Raw genomic sequence first — 27575 nt, forward strand, 5'->3', positions numbered from 1 at the left:
AGGGGGTGTCCTCATTTTTTGATAATCTCACAGCATAGAAAATATTAATAGTTGCATCAATTTTTTAAAATGCATTTACTTGTGTTGTGATTGCAGGCAGGGACTGCTGCTCTGCAGTTGGTGGGCTGTATTCATTAGAGCTACTCTGAGGGGTAAGGGAGAGAATTCTAGCTGTTGCTCTAGGACTCTGCCTATGAGAGGAAATTTTTTGTCCCCTTAACCATCTGCTTTAGGAGGGCAAGGACCAGGCCTGGGCACAGAGAAAAGCTATAGGTAGCCAGCTGAACTGCCTGGGAAGCATGGGAGTACACTCCTATGAGCCATCTTCTGATTGACTAGCGGTGAGGGTCTCAAAACTCTCGTTTCCCCCCCCCCCCTTGTACATCAGACACACATGTAGGAGCTGGAAGCAAGAGAAAACTGCCTGCTGTTGTCCACATAGAGAGCTATATAAGAGTATATGATTTCTTGCTCTAACCAAGAACTGTAATTTTTGGCTGTTATTCCTTTTTAAACTGCTTGAAAGGAGATATGGAAGACTTTTTAAAAAAAAATTTAACCCAGATATTATAATATGTAACTGTTCAATGTCTTTTCTATGTTTGTTTTTTTCCTTCCCCACAAAGGCGGCTTTCTTCACTTATGTGGGAAGTTCGGTACATAGAACATAATACACGCACATTCAATGAACCAGGAAGCCCTATTGTTAAATCTGCCAAATTCGTTACAGATCTTCTGCTACACTTCATAAAGTGAGTTGATGAACAGATCTAATATTTTTGTTCTATTTTCTAACAATAGATAAAAAGTGACTAGTAGATAATTTTGCATGTTAATGTGAGCCTGCCATCTACTTTACTGAAGGTCAGAAGTGCAAAACATTTATCTTTAGAAAGGGAGAGGGGAAACTCCAGGGCTATGTAAAGAACATTATGTCAATTATTGCAAAATAGGATTCAGTTTAATGTAATGGAGTTTATAAAACAAAACATTTCAGAAACAAGGAATTGAATAATGACAAATTAGAAATTGAATCTGGATATTAACATCCTATGGTGGTTGTTTTTTTTTTCTTCATGAAGTATTTATGTAGAGTATCAAGAAATATTTGAAACTTTCTAAAAGCAGAAATATACCAATTACGCTTGAAAGGGAAATTTCAATATTTAATTAATTATGATATATAGTCTGCTTTTTCATTTCCTACATAAACTTTCTGACAAGTCATAGATTTAGTGGTTTATAGAGGGCATAGATATGAAAATAATCTCTTTAACACAGTATTAAAACATGGAGCTAATAATACAGTACCTGTAGGAATTTCATTCTAAAACCTTCCCATTTGGTGTAACTAGAGCTAGTTGGAAAATGGTAAATGTGTTTCATGAAAAATTGAAAAATGTGTGTGGCTTACAAAACTTTTCATTTTTGATTAAAATTCTAAATAAAATATTTTTAGAATTTTTTTATGTAAAAACCTACTTTCAGTTTATTTTCTCCCCCCTCCACTCCTTTCTCCAGTGGACAGAAAGTAAAGGGGAAGTTTAAAACAAAAAGGTAAGGGAGTGATTTTTCAGTAGCGCAGTCATGGCCTCTTAGACTATATGCCCAAGCCCAAGGGCTTCAGCCCTGAGCGACGAAGCTCAGGCATCATCTTCAGCTCTGAGCAATGGGACTCAGGTTACAGGCTTCCTGCTTGAGGCTGAGGCCCGAGGGCTTCGGCTATGGCCCCTCCCACCCGGGGCAGCAGGGCTCAGGTCGGCTTAGGCTTCAGTCCTCACCTCCTGGAGTCTTGTAGTAATTTTTGTTGTCAGAAGCGGGTCGCAGTGCAATGAAGTTTGAGAACCACTGTTTGATATGCATTTCTTAATATTGCCTCAATGTATATGCATTTCCTGGAGTCACTGAAACTTATCATTTGTGACTTTGACGTAGGATGTATGCTGTGTAGTGAAGAGCATCAAATATTTTAAAGTTATTGCACATGTGTAGCAACTTGCCTGGAAACATCAATGTTTTTGTTTGTTTTGTTTTCAAAATAGTAAAACTGATGTGTAAATTAATTTGTGTTTTAAGCTGCATAGTAAAGGAGCAATAAAATATCCAAAAACAGTAAATCTGTGTGTTTTTAGGATTGGGAGGTTTTTTTGGTAGCATTCCATGTATTTCATATTTTTTTTTAATCCATTGTTCCTACATGCTTTTTTGTTGACTAAGGTCTGATCTAAACACAAAAGTTGCCCTGGTTTAACTAAAGACACCTTTTTTAAAAACTGATTTAGGTAAGCTAGTGCAAAACACCATGTGGACATTCTTATTTTGGGTTAATAATAGCTTGTATTGTTTTAGTTTGTGCCCATTAAAACATACCTTTAAATCAGCCATTGCAGCTTCTTTGTGTAGACTAGGTCTAAGTCTGTAAGTTACATAATCACTGACCTGAAAAAGCAGAACATCTCGCAGATGTTGTGGTTGTCGTTTACTACTCTTGGCCCTATGCAATTAACATTTTTATCAGTGACTTGGAAGAAAACATAAAATCATTACCAATAAAGTTTGCAGATCACAGAAAGATTGGGGAAGCAGTAAACAATCAAAAAAAGACAGGTCACTGATACAGAGCAATCTGGATCGTTTAGTAAGATGGGGCAAGTGGTCAGTATGTATTTTAATACTGTTAAATGTAAATGCATACATCTGGGAACAAAGAATGAAGGCCATACATATAGGATGGGGGACTCTATCCTGGGAAACAATGATTCTGAAAAAGACTTGGAAGTCATGGTGACATCAGCTGAGCATGAGCTCTCAGAGCAATGCTCTGGCCAAAAGGGCTAATGCAATCCTTGGATGTATAAAAAGAGGGGAACCTTGAGTAGGAGTTCGGAGGTTATGTTATCTCTGTATTTGGCACTGGAGCGATTGCTGCTGGATTTTTGTGTCCATTTCTACTGTCCACAATTCAAGAAGGAAGTTGATAAATTGGAGAGGGTTCAGAGAAGAGCCACAAGAATGATTTAAAGGATTAGAAAACATTCCTTATAGTGGTAGACTAAAGGAGCACAATCCATTTATCTTAACAAAGAGAAATTAAAGGGGTGACTTGATCGTAGTCTGTAGGCTATAATACAGTCTGTATTATTTGTTCCCCATACCTATGTGGGGAACAAATATTTGATAATGCGCCCTTCAATCTAGCAGACAAAGCTCCTATGGCTGGAAGTTGAAGTTAAACAAATTCCAACTAGAAATAAGGTGCAAATATAGCAATGAGCGTTATTAACTATTGGAACAACTTACTTAGGGTCATAGTGGATTCTCCATTAGTCACAGTTTTTAAATCAAGATTGTTTGTTTTGCTACAAGATACACTCAAGTTCAAACAGAAACTGATTCAGGGAAGTTCTATGACTTGTGTTATGCTGGAGGTCAGACTAGATCACAATGATCCCCTTTTTTTTGTGAATCTCAACTGCTGCTGTCAACAGCATTCTATGGATTGATCAGATGTGTCTCTAATGCAGAATTGCTTAGTATACACCCCTGTGGGTGACAGTTTGTGTTGTTACATAGTAACACAGTCAGTATTTTGGGGACATTTTCCTCTCATTTAAGGTAACTGCTTTAGTATAATGCGTTGCCAAATTATTCAAGATCCCCAAACCAATAATTCATTTTGGTTGAACTAAATCATACAACGTACTAAACAGTAACAAATATTAGTACACACACTTCAAACAGCAATGTTAGGAAAAAAAGATGTTTAATTACAAATAATGTCTCCCATTACCAAGACTAATATATATTATCCTTTTTTTTTTTCAAATTAATATAATTTTAGGTTATGGTGAAAGGTTTTGTATTCTAAGAGGTTAAATCCCAAAACAGTGTATTTGGGATAAAGTCTAGAATTTTTATAACTGATTATTTTATGCTGAAGGAGTGACATTTTTCATTTAAAAATATCTGTTACTGTAAAATAATTATTCTTGGCAGAATTAGATTTTTATCAGTAAATGTTGATTTCACCATACATACACACAAGCCGACAATGGATGTTATCATAATATCAAAAATATTTCCATTGATGATAACTAAAATTTACAACTCAGCAAAGTAAGAAAAATGCTTCTTGATAACTTACTAGATTTTGATATAAGGATAGTTACTTCATGTATTCTGACGTGTTGTTAACTTGCATTTCAACGGTTATAAAGTTTTAAGTTTTTGAATCTCAACATCTACTGTCATTGAATAATTATTGTCTGATCTCTCCATAATTTTTTGTAACTGTAAAAATCTAAATTGATAAAAATAAAAAAAAATGCTTACAATTAAACATCGATATTAGCTATCGAATTTAAAAAATCAAATTATGCCAATCTTTAAAATAATCTGTTAATTTTTCATATATTTTAAGAAATTTAGATAATCAGATTTTTGGAGGTTCCTTACAAATTCCAATGTAATAAAATAACTTTCTTATTATTATATTTCTGATTAGAATTCCACGGTATTAATCTGTATTTCTGTAGTATGATTACGTATGACTTGAAAAAATTTGTTCCACCTCTAAAAACAAGTTGATAATATACCACGGGATGCAAATATACACGTGTTAACATACAATATTTCTTGCTGTGCAGAGACCAAGCTTGCTATGATGTAATTCCATTATATAATACAATGAAGAAGAAAGTCTTGTCTGACTCTGATGAGGTAAGCTAACAAAATATCACATGCATGTCGAAATTCCACTTTGATTTTTTTATTCAATTTAAAAAACAATTGTTTAATGTGAAAATAGCTAAGAGTAACCACAGTATGATGGCTTAGTACTCTGTACTAGTGTTCAAGAGAAATGGGGTTTTACTACCTGCAGCTTCCTGCTGCAAAGGCAGTATATTCAGCCCATTGTGAGAGGATAGAGAGTGCCCTGTGCCACCCAACTGCAGTCCTTCTAACCAGTTGAGGAACAGCGGGTGAAATTCCCCCTACCCTCCAATCCAGTGGTACATAAACTTTGTGCACACTGTCTGTATGGGGGTGAATTTCACTCCACATTTACAAACTCAGAGAAGTCCTAAACTGCTAAAAATATATATATAGTGCTCATCATGTTTCAAAAATTTGAGGGTTAGGAAGGAAAAATGTGATGGAAAAAAACAGGAAGGTTCTCAGGGTTCTTATGTAGAGCACCTTCCAAAGGGACAGAGAGACCTACAAAGAACTGGAAGTATAAGTACAATTTCTCAAATGTGTTTATATTTTAATGTTGCAACTCATTTTTTTTTTTACTCAAAGGAAGAAGAGAAAGATACAAACGTGCCAGGGACATCCACTAGAAAAAGGAAGGTAATATTTTCCCTTACTTTGATTCAGTGATTTTATACCACTGTAAATAGCTCCAAAAAAGGATTATACAAGAAACATTAAAAACTGAAATGCTCTAATCCAGCCTTTAAAATATTATGGATCTTCCCCCGTGAGTCAACTTTAACAGTAGTAGTTTCTTTATTAGCTGTAATGTTAAAAACATTTTTACCTGTTCCATTATGTATTACTGGTTTGCTAATGATGATTCACACCTTAATTATTTTCATTTACCCACTTTACTCTTTAATTTGTGAAAACAGTCAGGCTGATTGATATACAATAGTCACAATTGCCATTTCAGGATCATCAACCCAAGCGGAGGCTGCGCAACAGAGCACAGTCATATGATGTTCAGGCGTGGAAAAGACAATGCCAGGAGTTGTTAAATCTTATTTTTCAGTGTGAGGACTCTGAACCTTTTCGCCAACCAGTGGATCTCCTTGAATATCCAGTGAGTATTTTAGTGGGGGCAAGGCTGGTCATAGTTTGCATACTTGGGATGAGAGGGAGTTGCAGCTATCTTTTTCATCAGTTTTTTTTTATCAAAATCGCTGTAGTGGTGTTAGTCTCATTTAGGCAACCTGACTCAATTCCTGAGCCTTTGGTCAACTGGAGTAATCAGGATAAACTTAATAATTTGAAGGTAGCTCATGATCATGTGCGCATGCTTCTGAGATAATTATATACCGTATATACTTGTTCATAAGCTAAATATTTTTGGTAAAAAAGTGACACATCAAAGAGTGAGGGTTGGCTTATAAACGTGTCTACACCAAAATTTGATGATTTTAAACTCTATGGAATCATTGAATTGAATATCTAATACATTGTCGTTTTGTTTACCTGGAGTGTCTGAAGGCATGAAGCTCCTCAGCTCCCTGTGGCCATTGTTCACCATTCCCAGCCAATGGGAGCTGCAGGAAGTGCTAGTAAACAAAAAGTCCTGACCCGCCAGTGACTTACCCTGACTGCCGGGAGCCAAAGTTTGCCAACCCCTGAAATATATGGTCAGCTTATGAAAGGGTCATACAGTTTTTGCTATTTTTTACCTAACCATCTTGGGGGGTCGGCTTATAAACAAACGGGCTAATGAATGATGGTATATGGTAGCTAGATTTTTACCAAAGCAAAATGGTTATTTTTTGGCATTTTTTACATGTCAATATTTTAATTATAGGCAGAGTTGGCAGCTGTGCTTATGAGACCCTGTTTTCAGTAGCTTATAACCTAGCCAAACTCTTAACTGTTGGGGCTAGAATTTCCATATCAGTTGTCTGCCTTAGGCTGAATCACTTTTGTAACTTCCAGCAACAAAACCCAAACGTTTGGTTATTTCTGAGAATAAGCTGTGGGAAAAATACAAAATTTGGCAGGTGATAATCCTGGTGTCAGGGATGTGCCTTGTATTGTCCTTGTGAAAATCCATCCAAGTTTGCCCATATTATAAACTTCTGAAAATTGCAGCGTGCACATACTCAGTAGAGGTTTGTTAGAGACTGGTAGCGTTATTTTCCAAAGATATTGTCTGCACTGAGCATGCTGCATCCTCTCATGGCTCCCACATCCCGAACATACACTATCCCTGCAAAGTGACTAAGCATGCTTAATCCCAGTATTGCTGGGAAGGAAGGAGGATGAGCAGGACTTTTCCTGAAATTTCTCATCCTGGCTGCTGGGACCACTGTGGTGCCTGCCTGGCACCAGAACTGAGAGCAGAGACTCTGTCCTCTCTGTTCTTCCACGGCTGAAGCACAGGAAATGTGGAGGAGGAGGAGAAAGCAGCCTGACTTGCTCAAATGCAGTTGAGCAAGGAGGATGGACAGTTTGAGACAGACAGATGCAGGCAGGGGCAGTACGAACAGTGAAACACACTAGCAAGTTGTGTGTTTCCTGTCCCTTAAGTGCCTGATCAAACAAGAGGACAGCCTGCTACAATACCCAATTAACTTGAGTGGTGGAGGTCTGTGCTTTGGATCTAATGGTCCAAATCCTGGTGGTGATGCATGTGACAGTCACTGTGGTTCAATATGATGGGTCTTCATTTTTATTTCAGTTTGCTTTTTTTAAAAACATAGCAATTTACACTAAAACAAAACTAGGTCACCCACTCCTCCTGCCCTCCCCCCCCGAGATGTGTAGTAAATGAGGCAGGGATTGCAGGTAGAGAAAAGATAGGTATCATGGTTAATGCAGTTGAATTAGAATGCTGGAGTACTAGATTCTATCCCTGCCTCTTCCACAAAGTTCCTATGTGACGCTGGGCAAGTCACTTAAACCAGACTTTTCAGAGCAGACAACCAACTGTGTGCGTCTCATTTTCTGGCTGCCCAATTTGAGACATCAGGACCTTGATTTGCAGAAGTGCTGAGCACTTACTATTGTTACAGGGATCAATAATAGTTATGCTCAGAATGTATAAAGTACTATAAAAATGCTAAGTATTCTTGAAAAACTCAGACCCTAGACATCTCAAATTAGGCACCCAAATGTAGTGCTTCAGTTCCCTGTAAAATAATATCATCATCATATCTCCTAATGGTTTTGTAACGAATAATTCATTAAAGTTTGTGAATCACTTAAATATTACCGTGATGAGTGTTATAGAACAGTTTGTGTGGAAATTAATAATTCTGTACTCAGTGTAGAATTTGGATGGTGTGCAGTCAATAACGTGTAGGCTACAACTGAATTATGAGAATTTAAAAAGCCAGAATAATTGCTCATTGACTGAACAACACCCCTCCTGTGCACTGAATGAGGAGAGGTCCAGTAGAAAAATTAGTATGTGATCATGTAATTAAAGACTACGTCATAATGCATATGCACAAGGGGGACAAGCTTAATTCTGGCACTTCCTAACTTTTGAGTGCTTGACCCTGCAACACTAATGTCCTTTAATATAGTTTTTTTCTGTGTAATAATAGTATTTTAGGTGTTTTCTCCTCTGTATAGCTATATTTTTATACCATAGCCTCTGCCTGAATAATCCAACAGTCAGTCATGTTTACTCTTCTCTCCAGGTTGTTAATTTGATAAGATGTTCCTTCACATTTTCCTTCTAAAGTTGTCACTGGATAAAATAGTCAGTGAGAATACTGGTGTTTGCATGAGAGTCCTATAGAAGGGAGTAACCAAGATTCTAATGCAATGGTACCCAAACTGTGGGGTGCGCTCATTTATGGGCGCGCGGAGGAACATTCAGAGGGGGGAGGAAGGGGCAGCAGGAACCAGGCCAGCCCCCATCGGGGGCGGGGAGGGAGCGCCATGCTTTCAGCCCTGCTCCGCCCCCTAAATTTGTGTGACCTTCATTTTGGAGGCTAGTAGGACTTTTCAAGGATCAACTGTAGCCTAGCACCATCATCCAAATTATTTTTTATTCAAATTCATTTTTTAAAAGCAACTGTGGTGAAATTCTACGTGCTTTTGATAAACTTTGGGAGCTGTTGGGCCATCCAGGGAAACATTTTAGGGGGAGAGATACAAATGCCCACCCTTTGTTCATAACTGCCTTAAATTAGAATTGAAATTGTTCTCTTTCTGCTGCATTCCTGCTTTCAGTGAGGCTGAGGCACATCCATATATTAGATATCAGAAGCGGTATGAAATTTACTAAAATAGAGCTCGTAATTTTCTTGTTGTTGAAGTTGTTCATTTACCAAATGGAGTTGATTTTGTATCAATGTTGCTTATAATGCTCAAGTTTAAGGTCAACTCTGCCAGGAGCAACATGGCTTCTTTCAGATCAGAAGGCGTTGCTTCCCTAAAACAGATCTTGAAAGATGCTTTTGTGGCCTTCCATGCAGACTTTTAAAGTTGAGAATAGAATTGGGCAAAGCTAATCTAATTGACAAGTAATTTTGTCCTACTGAATGAGAGATGCTGGGCCCAACAAAAGTCATTTCTGTTACATGTTGATTTGCTAATAATTTTTGTAGGATTACAGAGATATTATTGACACACCGATGGATTTTGCAACAGTTAGAGAAACTCTGGAAGCTGGCAATTATGAGTCTCCAATGGAATTATGTAAAGATGTGAGACTTATTTTCAGCAACTCTAAAGCTTACACACCAAGCAAAAGATCAAGGGTAAGGATATACAGTTTACTCACCCAAATTCTTGATATGTATTTATTTAAGGGAAGTTCACATACCTCAGAAACACACAAGATAGTAAATGATTTTTGTCAGAGATTAAACATTAAAACAAAGCTGGGATATTTCTCAACTCCAAAAAGGTTAAATGCTTATTCCATCATAAATATTATTCCTATTATGAGACAAACAGAAGAATGTTCAGCAAGCTACAGTATAAATAAGAGTGTGTTTTGGTTATTAAAGGCTTGAAAGTTCTGTGCTGCTACAGTCTTGGATTTTCAGTTATCACCTTTGGGATGAGGTGTAAATGAATAACTATTTGAGACAAGGTTGAAAAAGTGATAAATTGTGTGGAAGGAGGGATGTGTGGAAAATGTGGTATGATTGTACACACTGTGACAAAAAATATTTCACTGATATTTGTGAGAGGATAATAATTGATTCTCCATAACTGAAACTGCCTCCAGAAATCCCCACACTTGGAATTACACAAATCTCAGAACTTTAGTTAGCCTAGGAGAGGACAGTGACATTCTGAACTGTTCAGTGGTGGTCATTGACACTGTTAAGTGGCATTTCTCTGGGTTTTTTTCCATCTGTCAGTTGATTTTGGAACTGCTGGTCACTGAGGGCTGGTCTACACTACAGGGGAAAATCGATCTAAGATACGCAACTTCAGCTACATGAATAACGTAGCTGAAGTCGAAGTATCTTATATCGAATTACCTACCGTCCTCACGGCGCGGGATCAATGGCCGCGGCTCCCCATGTTGACTCTGCTACCGCCATTCGGGTTGGTGGAGTTCCGGAGTCGACAGGAGCGTGTTCGGGGATCGATATATCGCATCTAGATGAGACGCGATATATCGATCCCCGAGAAATCGATTGCTACCCGCCGATACGGCGGGTAGTGAAGACGTACCCTGAGATGATAGCTCTAGATCAGTGGTTCTCAACCAGGGAGTACATCAGCTCATCTAGATATTTGCGTAGTTTTACAATAGGCTATATAAAAAGCACTAACAAAATTAGTACAAACTAAAATTTCATACAGTGACCTGTTTATACTGCTCTATACACAATACACTGAAATGTAAGTACAATATTTATATTCCAATTAATTTATAATTATATGGTAAAAATGAGAAAGTAAGCATTTTTTTCGGTAATAGTCTGCTGTGACACACTTGTATTTTTATGTCTGATTTTGTAAGCAAGTAGTTATTAAGTGAGGTGAAACTTGGGGGTACATAAGACAAATCAGACTGCTGAAAGGGGCACAGTAGTCTGGAAAGTCTGCTCTACATTTTCTCTTGAAAAAAAATGTCCTTCACTTTAAGTACTTAGTCTTCTGGTTTGAGAAATCCTATGGAAGTAAAGGCAGCACATAAATGTATTGGTGATGCAAACTACAGCGTACTACTAATGGCCTTTCTTCTGCTCATCAATGGCTAAATACTAACAACTAATTCTGAAACTTAAGAGGAGTGCAGTCAAGTATGCTGTGCTTGAGGGTTTATTCGTGTGTGACTGGTACATTCTCCTCCAAGTCTTCTCATTTACTGTTGTCTTAATACAGGAGACAAATTTCTTAGCAGTCAACCTCAGTTCTCTCTGCTTATGTCATCCACCGGAACTAGAGTGCTGTTACCTTCATACCTCTCATCTGTTTATTTAGAAATTCAAATTGTAAAAGGCTTTTATCTTCAGTAGTTTTAAGGTTGTCAGATAAAGTTATTCCAGGTGTTTGTGGAGTTCGGTGTTTTCTCCATATACAAGCTATATACATCACAGTGGAAGTGGCTTCCAATCTGGTTCCAGCCATTCATTGGTGTTTCAGTCCCATTCAGTACCTATCATTCTGGATTACTTGTACTTTTCTCTGAAAAGTATACCTGATAGCTGCTTATGTCTATCTCCTAGCAGGTCAGACATCAATCTTTATTTATCCATTTGTAAAGCAGGGTTTTAAGAGATTCCTTCACTTGTATCTTCTAGTGAGGTGTTTGGCAACTGTCACACCTAACTGTAAAATCTAGGTGCTGGACTATCCTCCTGGTGCTTTTAGTGTCTGCCTTCATTTGTCATTTTCCAGGGGCTTTGTTCCCCCTCCCCCCTTCATCCCCCCCCAAAATACTCTAGCCAGTCCGTTTGTTTGTTTTGTTTTCCCAGATCTATGGCAACTGTACTCTATTAATTGGATATGAAACAAACTCTCATCTGCTAGGTGTCTAGGACCAGGTCTCTCCATGAATCAGCCAAATTCTCTGTAGGCTTAAGGGTAAAGACCAATGGAATATCTATGGTACCCAGGTAGTCCATTTAATTAGAGCTGTGGCAGTACTTGCAGTCTACTTTCTCTCTTTCCTCTTGGGGTGGATTGCTACTGCTGAGTAATGTTCTGTTTGGGGATATATGGACACAACTTAATGTGGGAAAAACTAAATTATTTAGCACTGGATTACTGTGGTTCTCAAAATGTATTCCTATCACAGATGCATGTTGATACTTGTTCCCTTTTACATCAGAGCCTGTAGTCTGGAAAGGAGTCAGAAACTCAGGGAGAAGGGCCATGCACCTCTTTCTAACCTCTTCCTTTGTGCCAATCTCTATATTTTCACAGGGTCATGGCCCACTTTTGGGTAAACTGCTTTGATGGTTCCAGCTAGACCCTCGAGTACAGCTCTATGGTGTCTACTGTAAATTTCATTTCATTCTTCCTTAGACATTAAAATCTCTCTTCTCTATATTAATGTGTGTAGTTTTCTAAACAGATATTGTTATATTCAGTAAAAACAAATGCCTACTGGAAAATTGTAAACCTTAAAAGATTTTTTGTATTATTTGCTTATTCCATATATTGGTTTCTATTTTTAATAGATTTACAGCATGAGTTTGCGCCTTTCTGCTTTCTTTGAGGAACATATAAGTTCCGTTTTATCAGATTATAAATCTGCTCTGCGCTTTCATAAAAGAAACACAATGAAGAAACGAAGGAGGAAAAGAAGAAGAAGCAGCAGTTCTGTTTCCAGTAGTGCTGCATCAAGGTACATTAATTTCTGTAAGATAATACGAAATGCTATATACGTTTGAGATATCTATATAATAGAACTTGGTGTGGTGTTTTTTTAATACGTCCTTTACTATATTGCAGAATGATATATTTGATATGCAAGTCCCTATGATGTGGAAGATTTTTAAACTTTAACTAAAGCTATCCTAGTGTAAGTGATTAAAATTCAAATAACTGCTAAACATACAGTAAAATACAATGTTAGGATACTAATGGCATCATGCTTTGTCATATGACTAGCATTTACAGTGATTCTTCACTAAAGATTCACTTTTCAGGGGCTCACAACGAAATGAAATTCCACTGTAAATGTCATATTTTAACGTATTTTATATAGAAACAACTGTTTTACTCCCACAGTCTTAGACACTACCTAGCATATTGCTTTATTTATCCCTGTAGAATATTAAATGTGGTCATCCAGATTACAAATCTTGCTTCTATTTACAGCCCTGAAAGGAAGAGAAGGTTAATAAAACCTCAGTTGAAGGCAGAAACCTCTGCCGCCTCATCATCTTCAGTTCCTGTACGTTCAACAGCACTGAGACACATTGCTGCTCAGATGAATGGAAAAGCAGCTGAATCTTCCTCTTTGGTGCGGACTAGAAGTAATAGGGGGATAACAGATACAGCTGTTACAGAACAACCGTCCACTTCTTCAGGAGGAAAACCTTTAATTACAAAACCTAATACTACTACCGTGTCAGGGAAAACAAGTAGGTTTGAAAAACATTCATAATTTTTGCAGCTTTTTAAATTTCAAAGTTTACTGTTTCTTAGACATTAGTACATTTGTAGCTGTTTCTTAGCACTGCAGTGAGGATTAGGAATGGGTACTGTGTGTTCAAGTTAACAATCTCAGGAAAGCTCAAAGAGGGAGACTGAAAGGTTCAAGATTTGGTAACAGAAATGGAGACATCCCCCTCTAGGTAATTGGTTCAAATATGGTACAGCTCAGTAGTGACTGAAAGCCATTACCTTCCTGCTGAGCCAGATAAGATTTACAAAAATAATATAAACCATTATAATGAATGATTCAGTATTGCTTATACAATGTTTGTCTCTTTTTAGTATTGGAGAATTCCACCAAACATTCCAAGAACCCGAATATTCTGTCAATTCCTAGCCAATCCAGTTACAGCCACAACACTAGGAATAACTCTTCAAGAGAAAATGTGGAGAAAGATAAACAAATCAAGCGTAAAATGAAATCATCCACTATTAATCAGCAAGGTAATGTTTGTAATAACTACCATTAATTCACATAATCAGAAGGTTAATTACATGACTGAATTACTCCATTAAAATACCCCTTTGATTTCATAGTTAATATAAGTGTTTTTAAGTGTTTTTAGAATCCGGGTATATTAACATACACTCAAGTATCAGGGGGGTAGCCGTGTTAGTCTGGATCTGTAAAAGCAGCAAAGAGTCTAGTGGCACCTTATAGACTAACAGACGTTTGGGAGCATGAGCTTTCGTGGGTGAATACCCCTTCGTCGGATGCATGTCGACAAAGTGGGTATTCACCCACGAAAGCTCATGCTCCCAAACGTCTGTTAGTCTATAAGGTGCCACTAGACTCTTTGCTGCTTTAACATATACTGTAATTACATCATCATATGGTCAACTTTCTGTTTATGTTAATTGTAATTGCAGATATTGTGTTGCATAACTGTGATGTGATTTCAGTATATTATAAAGTATTACTGAATGTTTTAAGATAAGCAATGTTATGAATATGTTAAATGTTACAAAATCTTAAAATCTGAAGAAATGTATTCAGTTACTTTTACCAGAGAAGAACAGGGCATGTTTATACTGGGACACTAAAGAAAGTTAATCCAAATTAATTTTTAAAGTGGATTAGTTAAACTGCATTAGGCCCTACATTGAACACTCTTATTCAGAATTAAAATTCGTTTTGTGAATTAAGCTAAACCAAATTTAATTCTGAATAAGAATGTCCATACAGGTGCTAATGCGGTTTAACTAATCCACTCCAAATTCACGTATATATTTAAGTCAAATTAATTTTTTTGGGTGTACCTGTGTAGACAAGTCTTAAGAGTGTAAAGCAAAGATCCCTCCTGAAGAACAGCACTCAGGTATTATGGTTGATTTAATTTAATTTGTAGTTTATAGTCTCAAATTAAATAGCATTTTGTGCAATATATTTAATCAGAATCTGAAACTACTGACTCAGAGTGCCATAATCTGGAGATAATGGGAATGTTGTAATACCATGAAGTGAAATCTAAAAAAACCCCCAAAAAACAATAACAGAATGTAGAAATGTGAAAGAAGTGCTAAATTACTTTTTTTGTTTCCGTTTTCATCAAAAAGGTTAGTAGCATTCGAATGTCTAACATAGTGAATGCCAGTGAAAATGAGGTAGGATCAGAGGCTAAAATAGGGAAAGAACAAGTTAAAAATTACTTAGACATCTTACCAAGTCATCAGGACCTGATGAAATACATCCTAGAATACTAAAGGAGTTGACTGAGGAGATATCTGAGCCGTTAGCAGTTATCTTTGAAAAGTCATGGAAGATGGGAGAGATTCCAGGGGATTGGAAAACGGCAAATATAGTGCCCATCTATAAAAGAGGAAATAAGGACAACCCGGGGAATTAAAGACCTATCAATTTAACTTCAGTATCCGGAAAGATAATGGAGCAAATAATTAAGCAGTCAATTTGCGAACACCTAGATGATAATAAGGTGTTAAGTAACAGTCAGCATTGATTTTTCAAGAACAGATCATGTCATACCAACCTAATAGCCTTCTTTGACAGACTAACAAACCTTGTGGATGGGGGGAAGCAGTAGATGTGGTATGTATTGACTTTAGAAAGGCTTTTGATAGTCTCTCTCATGACCTACTCATAAACTAGCAAAATACAACCTATAAGGTAGGTGCAAAACTGATCCCAGAGAGTAGTTACCCATCATTAGATAGAAAGCTAGCTAGATCGTTGGGCGCAACGGGTAGTGATCAATGGCTCCATGTCTAATTGGCAGCTGGTTTCAAGCGGAGTGCCCCAATGGTTGGTCCTGGGGCCAGTTTTGTTCAATATCTTCATTAATGATTTGGAGGATGGCGTGGACTGCACTCTCAGCAAGTTTGCAGATGACACTAAACTGGGAGGAGTGGTAGATACCCTGGAGGGTAGCGATAGGATACAGAGGGACCTAGACAAATCAAAGGATTGGGCCAAAAGAAACCTGATGAGGTTCAACAAGGACAAGTGCAGAGTCCTGCACTCAGGATGGAAGAATCCCATTCACTGTTACAGACTAGGGACCCAATGGCTAGGAAGCAGTTCTGCAGAAAAGAACTTGAGTTACATTGGATGAGAAGCTGGATATAAGTCAACAGTGTGCCCTTGTTGACAAGAAGGCTAATGGCATTTTGGGCTGTATAAGTAGGGGCATTTCCAGCAGATCGAGGGACATGATCATTCCCCCTCTATTCAACATTGGTGAGGCCTCATCTGGAATACTGTGTCTAGTTTTGGGCCCCACACTACAAGAAGGATGTGGGAAAACTGGAAAGAGTCCAGCGGAGGGCAACAAAAATGATTAGGGGGCTGAAGCACATGACTTATGAGGAGAGGCTGAGGGAACTGGGATTGTTTAGTCTGCAGAAGAGAAGAATGAGGGGGGATTTGATAGCTGCTTTCAACTACCTGAAAGGGGGTTCCAAAGAGGATGGATCTAGACTGTTCTCAGTGGTAGAAGATGACAGAACAAGGAGTAATGGTCTCAAGTTGCAGAGGGGGAGGTTTAGGTTGGACATTAGGAAAAAAATTTTCACTAGTAGGGTGGTGAAGAACTGGAATGGGTTACCTAGGGAGGTAGTGGAATCTCCTTCCTTAGAGGTTTTTAAGGTCAGGCTTGACAAAGCCCTGCCTGGGATGATTTAGTTGGGTTTGGTCCTGCTTTGAGCAGGGGGCTGGACTAGATGACCTCCTGAGGTCCCTTCCAACCCTGATATTCTATGATTCTATGATTCTGTCGTTCGCAGTCAAGCTGGGAGAACGTATCGAGTGAGGTCTCACAGGGTCCAGTTCTATTGAATATCTTCATCAGTGATTTAGATAATGCATAAAGAGTACACTTATAAAATTGGCAGAAGATACCAAACTGAGAGGGATTGCAAGTATTTTGGAGGATAGGATTATAATTCAAAATGATCTGGACCAGGAGTGGCCAATGTGAGCCTGAGAAGGAGCCAGAATTTACCAATGTACATTGCCAAAGAGCCACAGTAATACATCAGCAGCCCCCCATCAGTTTCCCCCCACTCCCAGTGCCTGCCATCCATGATCAGTCCTGCTGATCAGCGCCTCCCTCTCTCTCCCCCTCCTCTTGATCAACCGTTTCATGGCATGCAGGAGGCTCGGGGGAGAGGGGGAGCAAAGGCACAGCAAACTCAGGAGAGGGGATGGGAAGGGGTGGAGTGGGGGCAGAGCCAGGGATTGAGAGGTGAGCACCCCTGGCACATTGGAAAGTTGGCACCTGTGGCTCCAGCCCTGGAGTCGGTGCCTAAACAAGGAGCCGCATATTAACTTCTGAAGAGCTGCATGTGGCTCCGGAGCCACAGGTTGCCCCCCCCCACCCCCCCCACCCCCATCTGGACAAACTAGAAAAATGGTCTGAAGTCAATAGGATGAAATTCAATAAGGACAAATGCAAAGAACTCCACTTAAGAAGGAACAATCAGTTCCACACGTACAAAATGGGAAATGACTACTGCAGAAAGGGATCTGGGGGGTTCTTGTGGATCACAAGCTAAATATGAGCTCAGTGTAACACTGTTACAAAAAAACCATACATCATATTGGGCTATATTAGCAGGAGCGTTGTAAGCAAGACATGAGAACTAATTCTTCTGCTCTACTCCATGCTGATTGGGCCTCATCTGGAGTATTGTGTCCAGTTCTGGGTGCCACATTTCAGGAAAGATGTGAACAAATTAGAGAAAGTCCAGAGAAGAGCAACAAAAATTATTAAAGATCTAGAAAACATGTCATATGAATAGGGCTCCATATCTGTCACGGATGCCATGACTTCCGCAATCTCCGTGACTTCTGCAGCAGCTGGTGTGGCTGGTCTCGGCCTCTCAAGCAGGGGGCTCCGGGGACAGCCACACTGGGCACCGATGGAACGGCTCCATAGCTAGTTGCTCGGGCGGCCCCACAGCCAGCCGCACGGGCCGCTGCTCAGTGCCCCCCACCCCACCAGAGCAGCAACCTCCCCCAGCCCCACACAGCACCCCCCATCACAGCACCCTGTCTCCCTCTCCTTCCCCCACAGCTAAGATTTAGTCAGGAGTATAGAGTACAAGTCATGGACAGGTCATGAGCAGTGAATTTTTGTTTATTGCCCATGACTTTCATTAAAAATACTCATGACTAAATTGTAGCCTGACCTATGAGGGAAGATTGGAAACATTGGGTTTGTTTAGTCTGGGGAAGAGAAGACTGAGGGGACGTAAGTTTTCAAGTACATAAAAGATTGTTACAAGGAGGAGGGAGGTAAATTGTTCTTCATAAACTCTGAGGCTACGACAAGAAACAATGGGCTTAAATTGCAGCAAGGGCTGCTTAGGCTGGACATTAGGAAAAGCTTCCTGTCAAGGTGGTTAAGCACGGGAATAAATTGCCTAGAGAGGTTGTGGAATCTCCATCCTTGGAGATTTTTAAGAGCAGGTTACACAAACACCTGTCAGGGATGGTCTAGGATAATACTTAGTCCTGCCATGAGGGCAGGGGACTGGACTAGATGACCTCTCAAGGTCCCTTCCAGTCCTATGATTCTATGATTTTTTTTTTGGTTCTAATACTACCACCCTCTGTGTGGCTCTCATGGAGTAGACTCCACTTGCCATTCTCAGAGAACACTGAGCAAAATCAGGCCAGTGGTGTGGAAACTGCTGAAATATTTTTCCCTTGCCCCAGAACAACAGGAAAGAAAATGTGTTGTTTGGAAAACAGTAAATACAAGTGGTACCACCACCTTCTCTAGAGCAGCTTCCAGTAGGAAGCTGCGGGGAGAATGAGAGAACACATTCCTCTCTCTCCTGCCTAATAATAGGGAGGAGGAGGAGAAAAGAAAAACAATTTCCTTACCCCATCTCTTCTTGGAGAAATAGAGATTTTTTCCCCATGAGGCAATGATAATGTGTGGTGATTCTGAGTCACAGTGATGTAACATCACATATCTTGCTGCATTATTATATCATAAAGATTTCTGAACAATATGAGGATTGTTGTTATGAGTGGGCAATGTCAGCTAATGCTTAATTGCTGGAAAGTCACTTTAAGATTGATTAATATTGACCTATTGTCAAACTGCTCTGTAATGAAAAAAGCCTGTTTTTTTTGTCCTTGAACTGTGTCCCATGGGGAGCATTTCAGTGCCACGTGTGTTCATAAGTACTTCCTTTTAGATTTAGATAATTATTTCCTTAGATTTATTAAAAGTATTTATCCAAACTGTAAACATCTGTACATATATGAAAAATATCAACAAAAGACACAATATAGAGTGATATTCTCCCAAATAATCCATTTGGCAGTTAAGAACACGTCATAAATAATATCCCCTTTACTGTCTCTTACAACCCACTCCTAATTGGAAAGTGGAAGAGAATAGATAAGCTTTGCAGCATATCCTGGATTTCAGGATAGTCTATCAAGGAAAGTGAACTCCAGACTTGTGCATCCCTCATAGAGAATATCCAGCCAGTAGCTTCTGCCCACCAAACCATTAATTATTATTTATTTCTGTTGTGGTAATATCTAGGAGCCCTAGTCATGGACCATGACCTCATTGTACTAGGCACTGTACAAACACATAACAAAGATACAGTTCCTGTCCTAAAAAGCTTATTTAGCTCTACCACCTCTGCTGGATCACAACTGTCGTATTATTATGAGAGAGACAAGGTTGGTGAGGTAATATCTTTTATTGGACCAACTTCTGTGGGCGAGACAGACAAGCTCGCAACCTGACACAGAGAAAGCTCAAAAGCTTGTCTCTCTCACCAAGAGAAGTTGCTCCAATAAAAGATATTACTTCACCTACCTTGTCTCTCTCATATCCTGGAACCAAGACAGCTACAACAACACTGCACCCAACAGTGGAAGAATGTGATATTGTAAGGTGAGAGAGGTGGTCTCAGATATCCAGGGCCCAAACCATTTAGGGTTTTATAGGTCAAAACCAACAACTTAAAATTACACCCAAAAGCCAGTGCAGAACTCTGGCAATTGTGTAAACATACTGTGATGTACTGTTTAGCAAGGGGTGGAAAATTCTGCAACAGTAGACCTTTGGGAATGAAAGAATGCTCAAGGTGCTGGTCTAATCTCCATTTAACAAAGATGTGGACAGATGTAGCTGCTCCACATCAGAAGAGAAGTGATGTTAATGAGTAACTGGTTTAAATTGAAAGATGTTATTGAACTGGAAAAGTTTTTCAGTTGCACAGCAGAAGCAAGGGAAAATGCCAGGATTGGTGGCGTGGAAATCAAATATGAATATCACACCTCTTAAATGTTCCTCATTGTGAGGATATCACTTCTTTTAGCCCCAAAGATTCCTGCATTCCACACAAATTTGACATCCAGACTTTTATTTTTTAAAACCATTTACATCAGAAATAAAGAATCATGGAGCCATTGTAACAGAAAGCTTACTTATACTAAAGCAATGAGTCCAGCAGCATTTTAAATTTCCTGCATGAACAATTTTTTTAATTCAGTTTTTGGGTCTCTGTCACACGTGTCCCATATTTGGGCCTTCACAGATGAAGGCAGTTACGGTATATCATCCACTCAAATGGTATTTTATAAATAGTGAATGGAAAAGTTTTATCAGGGGCCATTGGGAAATAAAGAATGTAGATTTCTCTTACATATTATTACTCTGTTATTTCTTTACAGCAGACTGCAAAAATAATGCTTTGGCATCAGGAAGCATTCAGGTAAATGGACACGGAGGGCAACCTTCAAAACCTCCAGTTAAAAGAGGGCCTGCACGGAAACCGAAGATAGAGGCTAATAGCAGTACATGTGAAGTAGTGCACAAGAAAAGAGGTAGAAAACCAAAAAAGTTACAAATTGCTGAACAGATGAATGCAGAGCAGAATCCAGTCCAGACCACCAGAGACATGGTAATAGAAGAACCCTCAGTTTCTAGTGCATGCAATTTTCTTTCTGAAAATAATGTGAAGGAAGCTGTATTACAAAAAAAAGGTCGTGGAGGCAGAAAGCCAAAAAGAAAGACACAGACACGTCAACCAGACTCAGACCTTATAGTCCCTGCGAATGTTAAGATGCAGACAAGAAGCAGGAGGAAAAGAACGGATGAGCCTGTAGAAGAAGAAGTGTGTGAGGAACTGAAAGATTCTGAACCTCACATGAGAACTAGAAACCAGGGTAGGAGGACAGCCTTTTACAATGAAGATGACTCTGAAGAAGAGCAAAGGCAGCTATTATTTGAAGACACCTCTTTAACTTTTGGAACGTCTAGCAGAGGCAGAGTCCGAAAGTTGACTGAAAAAGCAAAGGCTAATTTGATTGGCTGGTAACTGTTACCAAACATATTCCTTAGAATGGTATGAAGCAGGTACAGTTAAGGAGTGAGCAGAAACAAAGACTTCTGCTCCCCTGCTGCTATTATGGATTAGAAGAATATGTTGTGATTTGAAAAAATTAGCAAAAAAGAAAACGGAGAGAACACTTCTTTGAAACAAATATATATTTTAAACTTTTGCTATTTATTGCCCTCTAGACAGGTTATGCATTTCAACAGTCATTTTGGTCATAGTTAAGAATAATTGAAGACCTGTAAATAAGCAATTACTGACATTTTAGAAGTGAGAACTACTGTACTCCTGAGCAGTGCAGAGTATTTCTGTGATTAAACAAAGTGATAGAACTTTTAATGCCACAAACTGAGAACAGAAGTCTATTTTTGACCTAGCAAGGTACATTTTTATTGATTGCAGAAGTCATGTCTCCCAGGAAGGCAGATACTGACAAAGAGTGGCAGTAAATTAAGAATTACATTTCCATTAAGGACAAATGCAAAATTTCCAAATTTTGCTAATCTGAAAATGTTTAATTTGAGTAGTGATGGAGCATTCAACTGCAAAAGAAGCCTAGCACAGGCTGTTGGTTTATCCAAGTTCTGCCAAACAGAGAGAAAATGTAATCACAATATATATATATATATATTATATATCCACATTGGAAAAAGTTTGACTAATATGTCTAATTTTTCAGACCTTGATTCTTGTATCAATCACTAAATCTCTGTTTATTGTGCCAAAGACTGAGAAACAGTGCAGTGGAAAGCCTTCTTTTCTTTTTCTTTTTTTTCTTTTGTGTGTGTGTGTGTGTGTGTGTGTGTGTCAGTACTGCAAACACTTTTCAAAGACAAAAAAAGACTGTGTATCATTCTATATAGCAAGTTGTTATAAATTGTGCTGACATGTATCCTCTTTTGGTACTTACAATAGAAAACAGTAACGCACTGATGGGGTCCTTTGACAAAGATGTTTTAGACAAAATTTATAATTGGTTAAAGGATTCAAGGAAATTACAGGAAAAAGTATGGGCTTATGATGTTTACTTTCTGATCTGAATTGATTGTTTTCTACAACTTTTGATGTGTTGAGTAATCTAAAAATGACTTACAAAGAAGTGTGTATGTGTAGATTGATATATACACAAACACATACATATACAATATTACCCAGGTATAGAATCTCTTTTTCAGGATTTTTTAGATAGCACTAGAATTTAAAAAAAAAAAAGAAAAAGAAAAAAAAAGAAAAGAAAAAAGAAAATTTTAAATGTCATACTTTATAGTTTAATTTTAAGGGGAAGATTGGTTATTTTCAATTATTAAAGGTTAAAAAAGGCCAAATCACTTTTTATGCAATCATGTTTTATACAGTGGTCTCATTGCACATTGTGTTTTTTCTGCACTTTTTACGGTATACTTATCACTCTGACATAAGTCAATATACACCCTAAAGAAAAATTACATTTAATGATTGTGCCTTGTATTCTATTATTTCTTGCATCCTTAGTAAAATTAAGTTGTCTATTGTAAATGATAACTATATGACTTAGGGGAATGTATTACTATATATACTGCTGTGGAAAAGAAAAGCAGTTATTTATTTGTTTATGGTACATTTAGTTATTTTATACCTTAAAAACAAACTTTAATACCATTTTCTATTGCTTAAAAGGTATTGTCCAGTTTAAAAAAAAGTATAGAAATAGTATTTTCTGAGATCTGGTATGGTACAAAAATGTAACCAAAAATTTCAGATACATTATTTTGGGCTAGCATGAGACAATGTGTCATGACCCTGATTTAGAAGAATAAAAATTGAAAATTAAATATTAAAAAGTAGAGTCTAGTGCTGAAAACCCTTACTCATACAAGAAGTCTTCATTTACAAGACAAGTCTGATGGACTTGAGTGCAACTGCTGTAGAAAGAATTTGCAGGATTTAGGACCTTTAAACTTGCACAGATTTTCTTCATTCATTCTGGGCCAAATCCTATACTCATTATTCTGTTACAACAAAGTCTGTTTAAAAAATGCCTGAGCAAGGAAATCAGGAGTTGGCCCAAGAAGAGTAGGTATTAGCTATCATTTACCTATTATGGATAGAAACCAGTAACCCAAGTGCTTGGCATTTTTAGTATTGATTTATGTACCTGTCTACATTACATATCTTTATATGAAATTAAGTAAACTATTTTCCAGAGCCTGACTGGATTACTTGGACTCTGAGTTTGGGGGGCATGGATTTGATTAATTTGATTTTGATTTGTTTGTTTTTTTTCTAACAAATGTTTCTTTACTATTAAAATACAGTTGCTAAACATATGGTAAGGTGGAAAATTATGGTTGTACAGTTAAAAAATAGTGTATTACACAGTTCAAAACTAATTCATTTTAGTGTGAGACTTAACAGTTAATTTTAAGGATCTCACTGGTGATGAAGGCAATCAGTTTCAAATGTGTAATTTCCTGATGTTATCTGCATTGTAATATAAGAAATTAGAGTATATCTAAAATTCAACTTCTGTATTTACACTATTTGTAATGTTTTATATGGCATGATTATGTATATATTTATACACAGAAAATACTGTATGTAATGTTGGAGAATGGAATAGCACACATTCCCAGTACATTGTATGAAAACTGTACACCTTAAAATCACAAGAATAGAAGGCCTTATCTGCAGAACATAGATACATTTTTCCCTTTCTATAGAGATCTGTGACATTAAACTACAGGGTTTTTTTAAATTCACATTTCGAAATATTGACATTGTTTTCTTCTTAAATAGATTGTGAATGATTTGGGTCAGTTTTTTATAGAAACAACACTTTAAAAATTATGAGAAGTAATACCAGATTTATTAAAAAATATATTTTTATAATTTAGCTTCTTTGGGTTGTAAAAGTTTATTTATGAGAATTAATACCATACCATCATGCTGTATGTCCTTTTTTGCTTGGAAGAATGTATTTGAGATATTTGCAACTTATTGTACCAACAAAGAAAAAGAGCTTTTGATAACTAAGTCTGAAGGTTTTAAATGTGAGCAATAAGTTGTGGTTCAGCAACCTGAAAGAATTTCAAAACTATAGTTACATGCATGTAATGGATAATGCTATCTCAAATATCTAACAAATCATTCAAAAATGGAATATTGAAATAACGTGTGTTTGTTTCACATATAGATTGTAAATATTATATACATGTGTTTTATTGATATACAGTCACTAATCTTACAAGTCTGGCAGCAATGAACACAACTTCATTCAAATCCATTGATATTTGACTTTTGATATGGGGATATTCAATTGTTTTCTCTGGTGGTGGTCGTTAAAGTCAATATTTACCAACAATTACCACTGAGTGGTATCTAATACCACAGTATTTTCTATCTTTAGATTAGGAAATAGCTGCTGTTTCTCAGATACCATTATATTCTAAATGTTTACTTTAACAGCAGTCACTGTACCATTGCCTGCATACTGAACAAGTGTTTACCCTGTTTGTTTCCATTGTTATTTTGTTATCCAAGAACTGAACTTGAAGAACTGCTAAGGTTCTTGTCATTGTGCTATAACCAGTGATCACAACTTTACAGAAAATGTCTCTTGTGATTAGACTGCTGTGCTATATACTTGCACACATTTATTTAGTGTGTTTGGATTGTCATTAGACTTGTAAGATTAAGTTGGTTGAATTTAATATTGCTATTTTATATTTGTAAAATATTGATAAAAGGACCCTCATGCAGCATGTCTGTAAAAATAAACAATCGCATTTACGTTGTGTAGCAGATAGCTTATGGGCTGTATTGCTGTACCCAGTATTTCTCAAGTATCAACCCTGGCTGCCTGTTCCAGAGCCTTTTGCCATATATTAAAATATTATGCAGACTAAATCCGTACATCTATTTGACAACTGGAAGTTTGATACAATTCTTACACCGCACTATTAAATCTCTCTTGCTCACATTTACTTTTAGGCCCTGATCCAGCAACCACTTTAGCATATGCTTGAAGTTAAGCATGTGTTAAACTGTTTGCCGGTCCTATAGAAGTACTTAACTGGTTGAGCGCTATAGGCCTCATATACAGTAGACTCTTTTTAGCCCATCTTTAGTGATCCTGTGAACTCACTTGGAGCATGAATATAGCTAAAGTCCTTTGACATATTGCTGTATTTTATCCTAAGTCACTCTTTTTCTTTCACACTTTAACTGTGTTTCACACTAGCTGGTCAAACTGTTTTTTTTCAGCTAAACACTGCTTCTCTCTTCAAAAGGAGTTTAAATGCAATTCTGTTACGCTGGTGAAAGCTGAAAGGAGAGAGGGCCTTAACCTCACCTGGAGACAACAAAAGCTCGTTTTCTCTGTTACTTTTTACTACCTAATGAAGGCAAAAATGTTAACTGTACAATTGTTTGATAATAAATTTTGTCTATTTTCCCCGAAGTTCTTGCAGCTGATTAGTTTCCAGGCGCACCTAGGTATTGAACTGATAAAAAGGGCTGTTACTTTTCTGCTGTACATTATTGTATAGAAATGTGTTTGTTTATATGCAGAAATAGTGTATTAAATTTCATATAAATTGGCCAAGTCTGAAAATTTATTTCGGATAGCAAATCGGACACTCTTGTTGTTTTAACTTTATGTAATTTCATAGTTTTTAGACAGGAACATGGCTCTTACTTTCTGGTATATTTGGAGGGAAATTCAGGTAGCTTTTAAATTGAAGTTAACCTCTACATGTCTCACCTGTTTGTACTAACTATATGGGAACCATTTTTTGCTATTTATTTTACAGTATATTTGAGCGGAAAAACTCCAGAAAGGTTAGCTTTTTATAATTTGTTTTATTTAAAAAGAATACCACAGAAGAGGGTTAAACTTTTTGTTCTGAAGACTACAACAGCATCAAGGCACTCCAGAGAATCTATACGGCAATAAGCTAAAGATAATTTTTAGGAATTAGCTATGACAGGCTATTTGGGGAAAATTATCGGTGGGGAGAGAGGGGGAACAGTAGGTCTTTGGAACTCTTTAAATGCAGATAAATACATCAGGAAATTTGCTTATGTGATATAAAGAATACATTGTCGGGGTGGAGGTAATATTTTACTATGACTTTCTACACTTAAATAAGCTCCTACAAACTGGGAGTAGAAAGGAATATTATCCTATCAACACCTACTATGTACACATGCACATAAGGCACACCTACTATTTTGTACTTAAAGTGCATGTTGATTTACAGATATATTGAGAAAAAATGCAGAGTTACATTTTTGGACCATATTAAAACTGCAAAACCATGGCAGGCAACTTGTTAAAAGATCTTGAGTGAATTATTTATATCCTGTCATTTATAATGTTTAGACATGTGTAGAATGTAGCTCAATTTTAAGGAAGTGACCTAGAAGGGTTAATTTTGAAACTGACACATTTTCAGATTAAAAATTATAATGCTTATTTTGTACAGAATTATGTAAAACACAAATCTGGTGTATGTAATAAATAACAAACTGTTTGAAAACAATAATTCTTTAGCTTTATCAAGGTCTTTTTCTTCCAGAAATCTGGATTATCATGTTATAACCTGCGGTATCACACCAGGATAAACAGTGCCCTTTCTTTTTGTACATATTGATTGGAACTTTCTTTACTGTTATGTGGACACTTTCTATGTTAGTTTTGATGCATAATACTTTGAATCCTTTTATACAAACTAGAATGTATGTGTAAGAATTACTGTCACTGCAATGTAGTAACTACAAACTTATTTTTAAATAAATAGAAAACTTGTTTTTCTAAGTGGTTCTGCGGTGGTTCTGTTATTTCTATGTAACAGTCTGTTGATTTGTGTAATGGGAGAAGTACATCACAGAACAGCCTAAAATCAACTTTGTTCTTGTTTTTTTCTGAGCATGCAATTAAAAGGAGTGGAAGCACATCAGCTGGTACTGCAGCATTTGAGCTGTGATGTGTGAAGATGAATTTTTGACATCCCTACTATATTGTTCAGAGTTTGGCATTAATCAATGCAGAACTGATATAAGAACCTAACTTCTCAATTCGTTGGCATAGTGCTGCTAACTGTTGTCTGACTGCTACACATACTGTGGTTTAAAGATTCTGGGAAGTAGTGTGTGTCAGGATCAGCCTCTTCCTCCGTGACACAATCACATTCCTGTCAGAACTGTGCTTATAAGGGACAGAGAAACATAATATGTAAAATGGGCTATACCTACACATCAAGAAATATAGGGCATATATTTTCAAACTGTGGACTCTTAAGTCTTTTGTACATCACGCCTTTCAAGGATGCCAAATCACAAGTACTCTACATATAGGGATATACACAGGCCTTCCATATCTGCAGCCCATATAACTGTCAGGTTGGCTCAGAAAAAAAACAAACAGTTTT

At 37.4% G+C, this 27575-nt stretch overlaps 1 protein-coding gene across 3 annotated transcripts in view; it reads left to right on the top strand.

Annotated features, from left to right (window-relative positions):
* Positions 1 to 26077, top strand: part of LOC120401555 (pleckstrin homology domain interacting protein) — a 341061-nt gene extending 314984 nt beyond the window's left edge. For 2 of the 3 annotated variants that reach the window (XM_039531654.1, XM_039531656.1), the window contains exons 32-40: positions 627 to 752; positions 4647 to 4719; positions 5305 to 5355; positions 5678 to 5827; positions 9312 to 9464; positions 12354 to 12520; positions 12997 to 13262; positions 13618 to 13779; positions 20501 to 26077. In XM_039531654.1, the coding sequence (XP_039387588.1) occupies positions 627 to 752; positions 4647 to 4719; positions 5305 to 5355; positions 5678 to 5827; positions 9312 to 9464; positions 12354 to 12520; positions 12997 to 13262; positions 13618 to 13779; positions 20501 to 21147 (1795 nt within the window). In that variant the 3' untranslated portion in view covers positions 21148 to 26077. The remainder of the gene's footprint in view (positions 1 to 626; positions 753 to 4646; positions 4720 to 5304; positions 5356 to 5677; positions 5828 to 9311; positions 9465 to 12353; positions 12521 to 12996; positions 13263 to 13617; positions 13780 to 20500) is intronic. The other variant, XM_039531655.1, reaches the window with a different exon arrangement.
* The last annotated feature ends 1498 nt before the right edge of the window (positions 26078 to 27575 follow it).

Source organism: Mauremys reevesii, linkage group 3 (genome assembly GCF_016161935.1).
Source record: "Mauremys reevesii isolate NIE-2019 linkage group 3, ASM1616193v1, whole genome shotgun sequence".
Classification (NCBI taxonomy): Eukaryota; Metazoa; Chordata; order Testudines; family Geoemydidae; genus Mauremys; species Mauremys reevesii.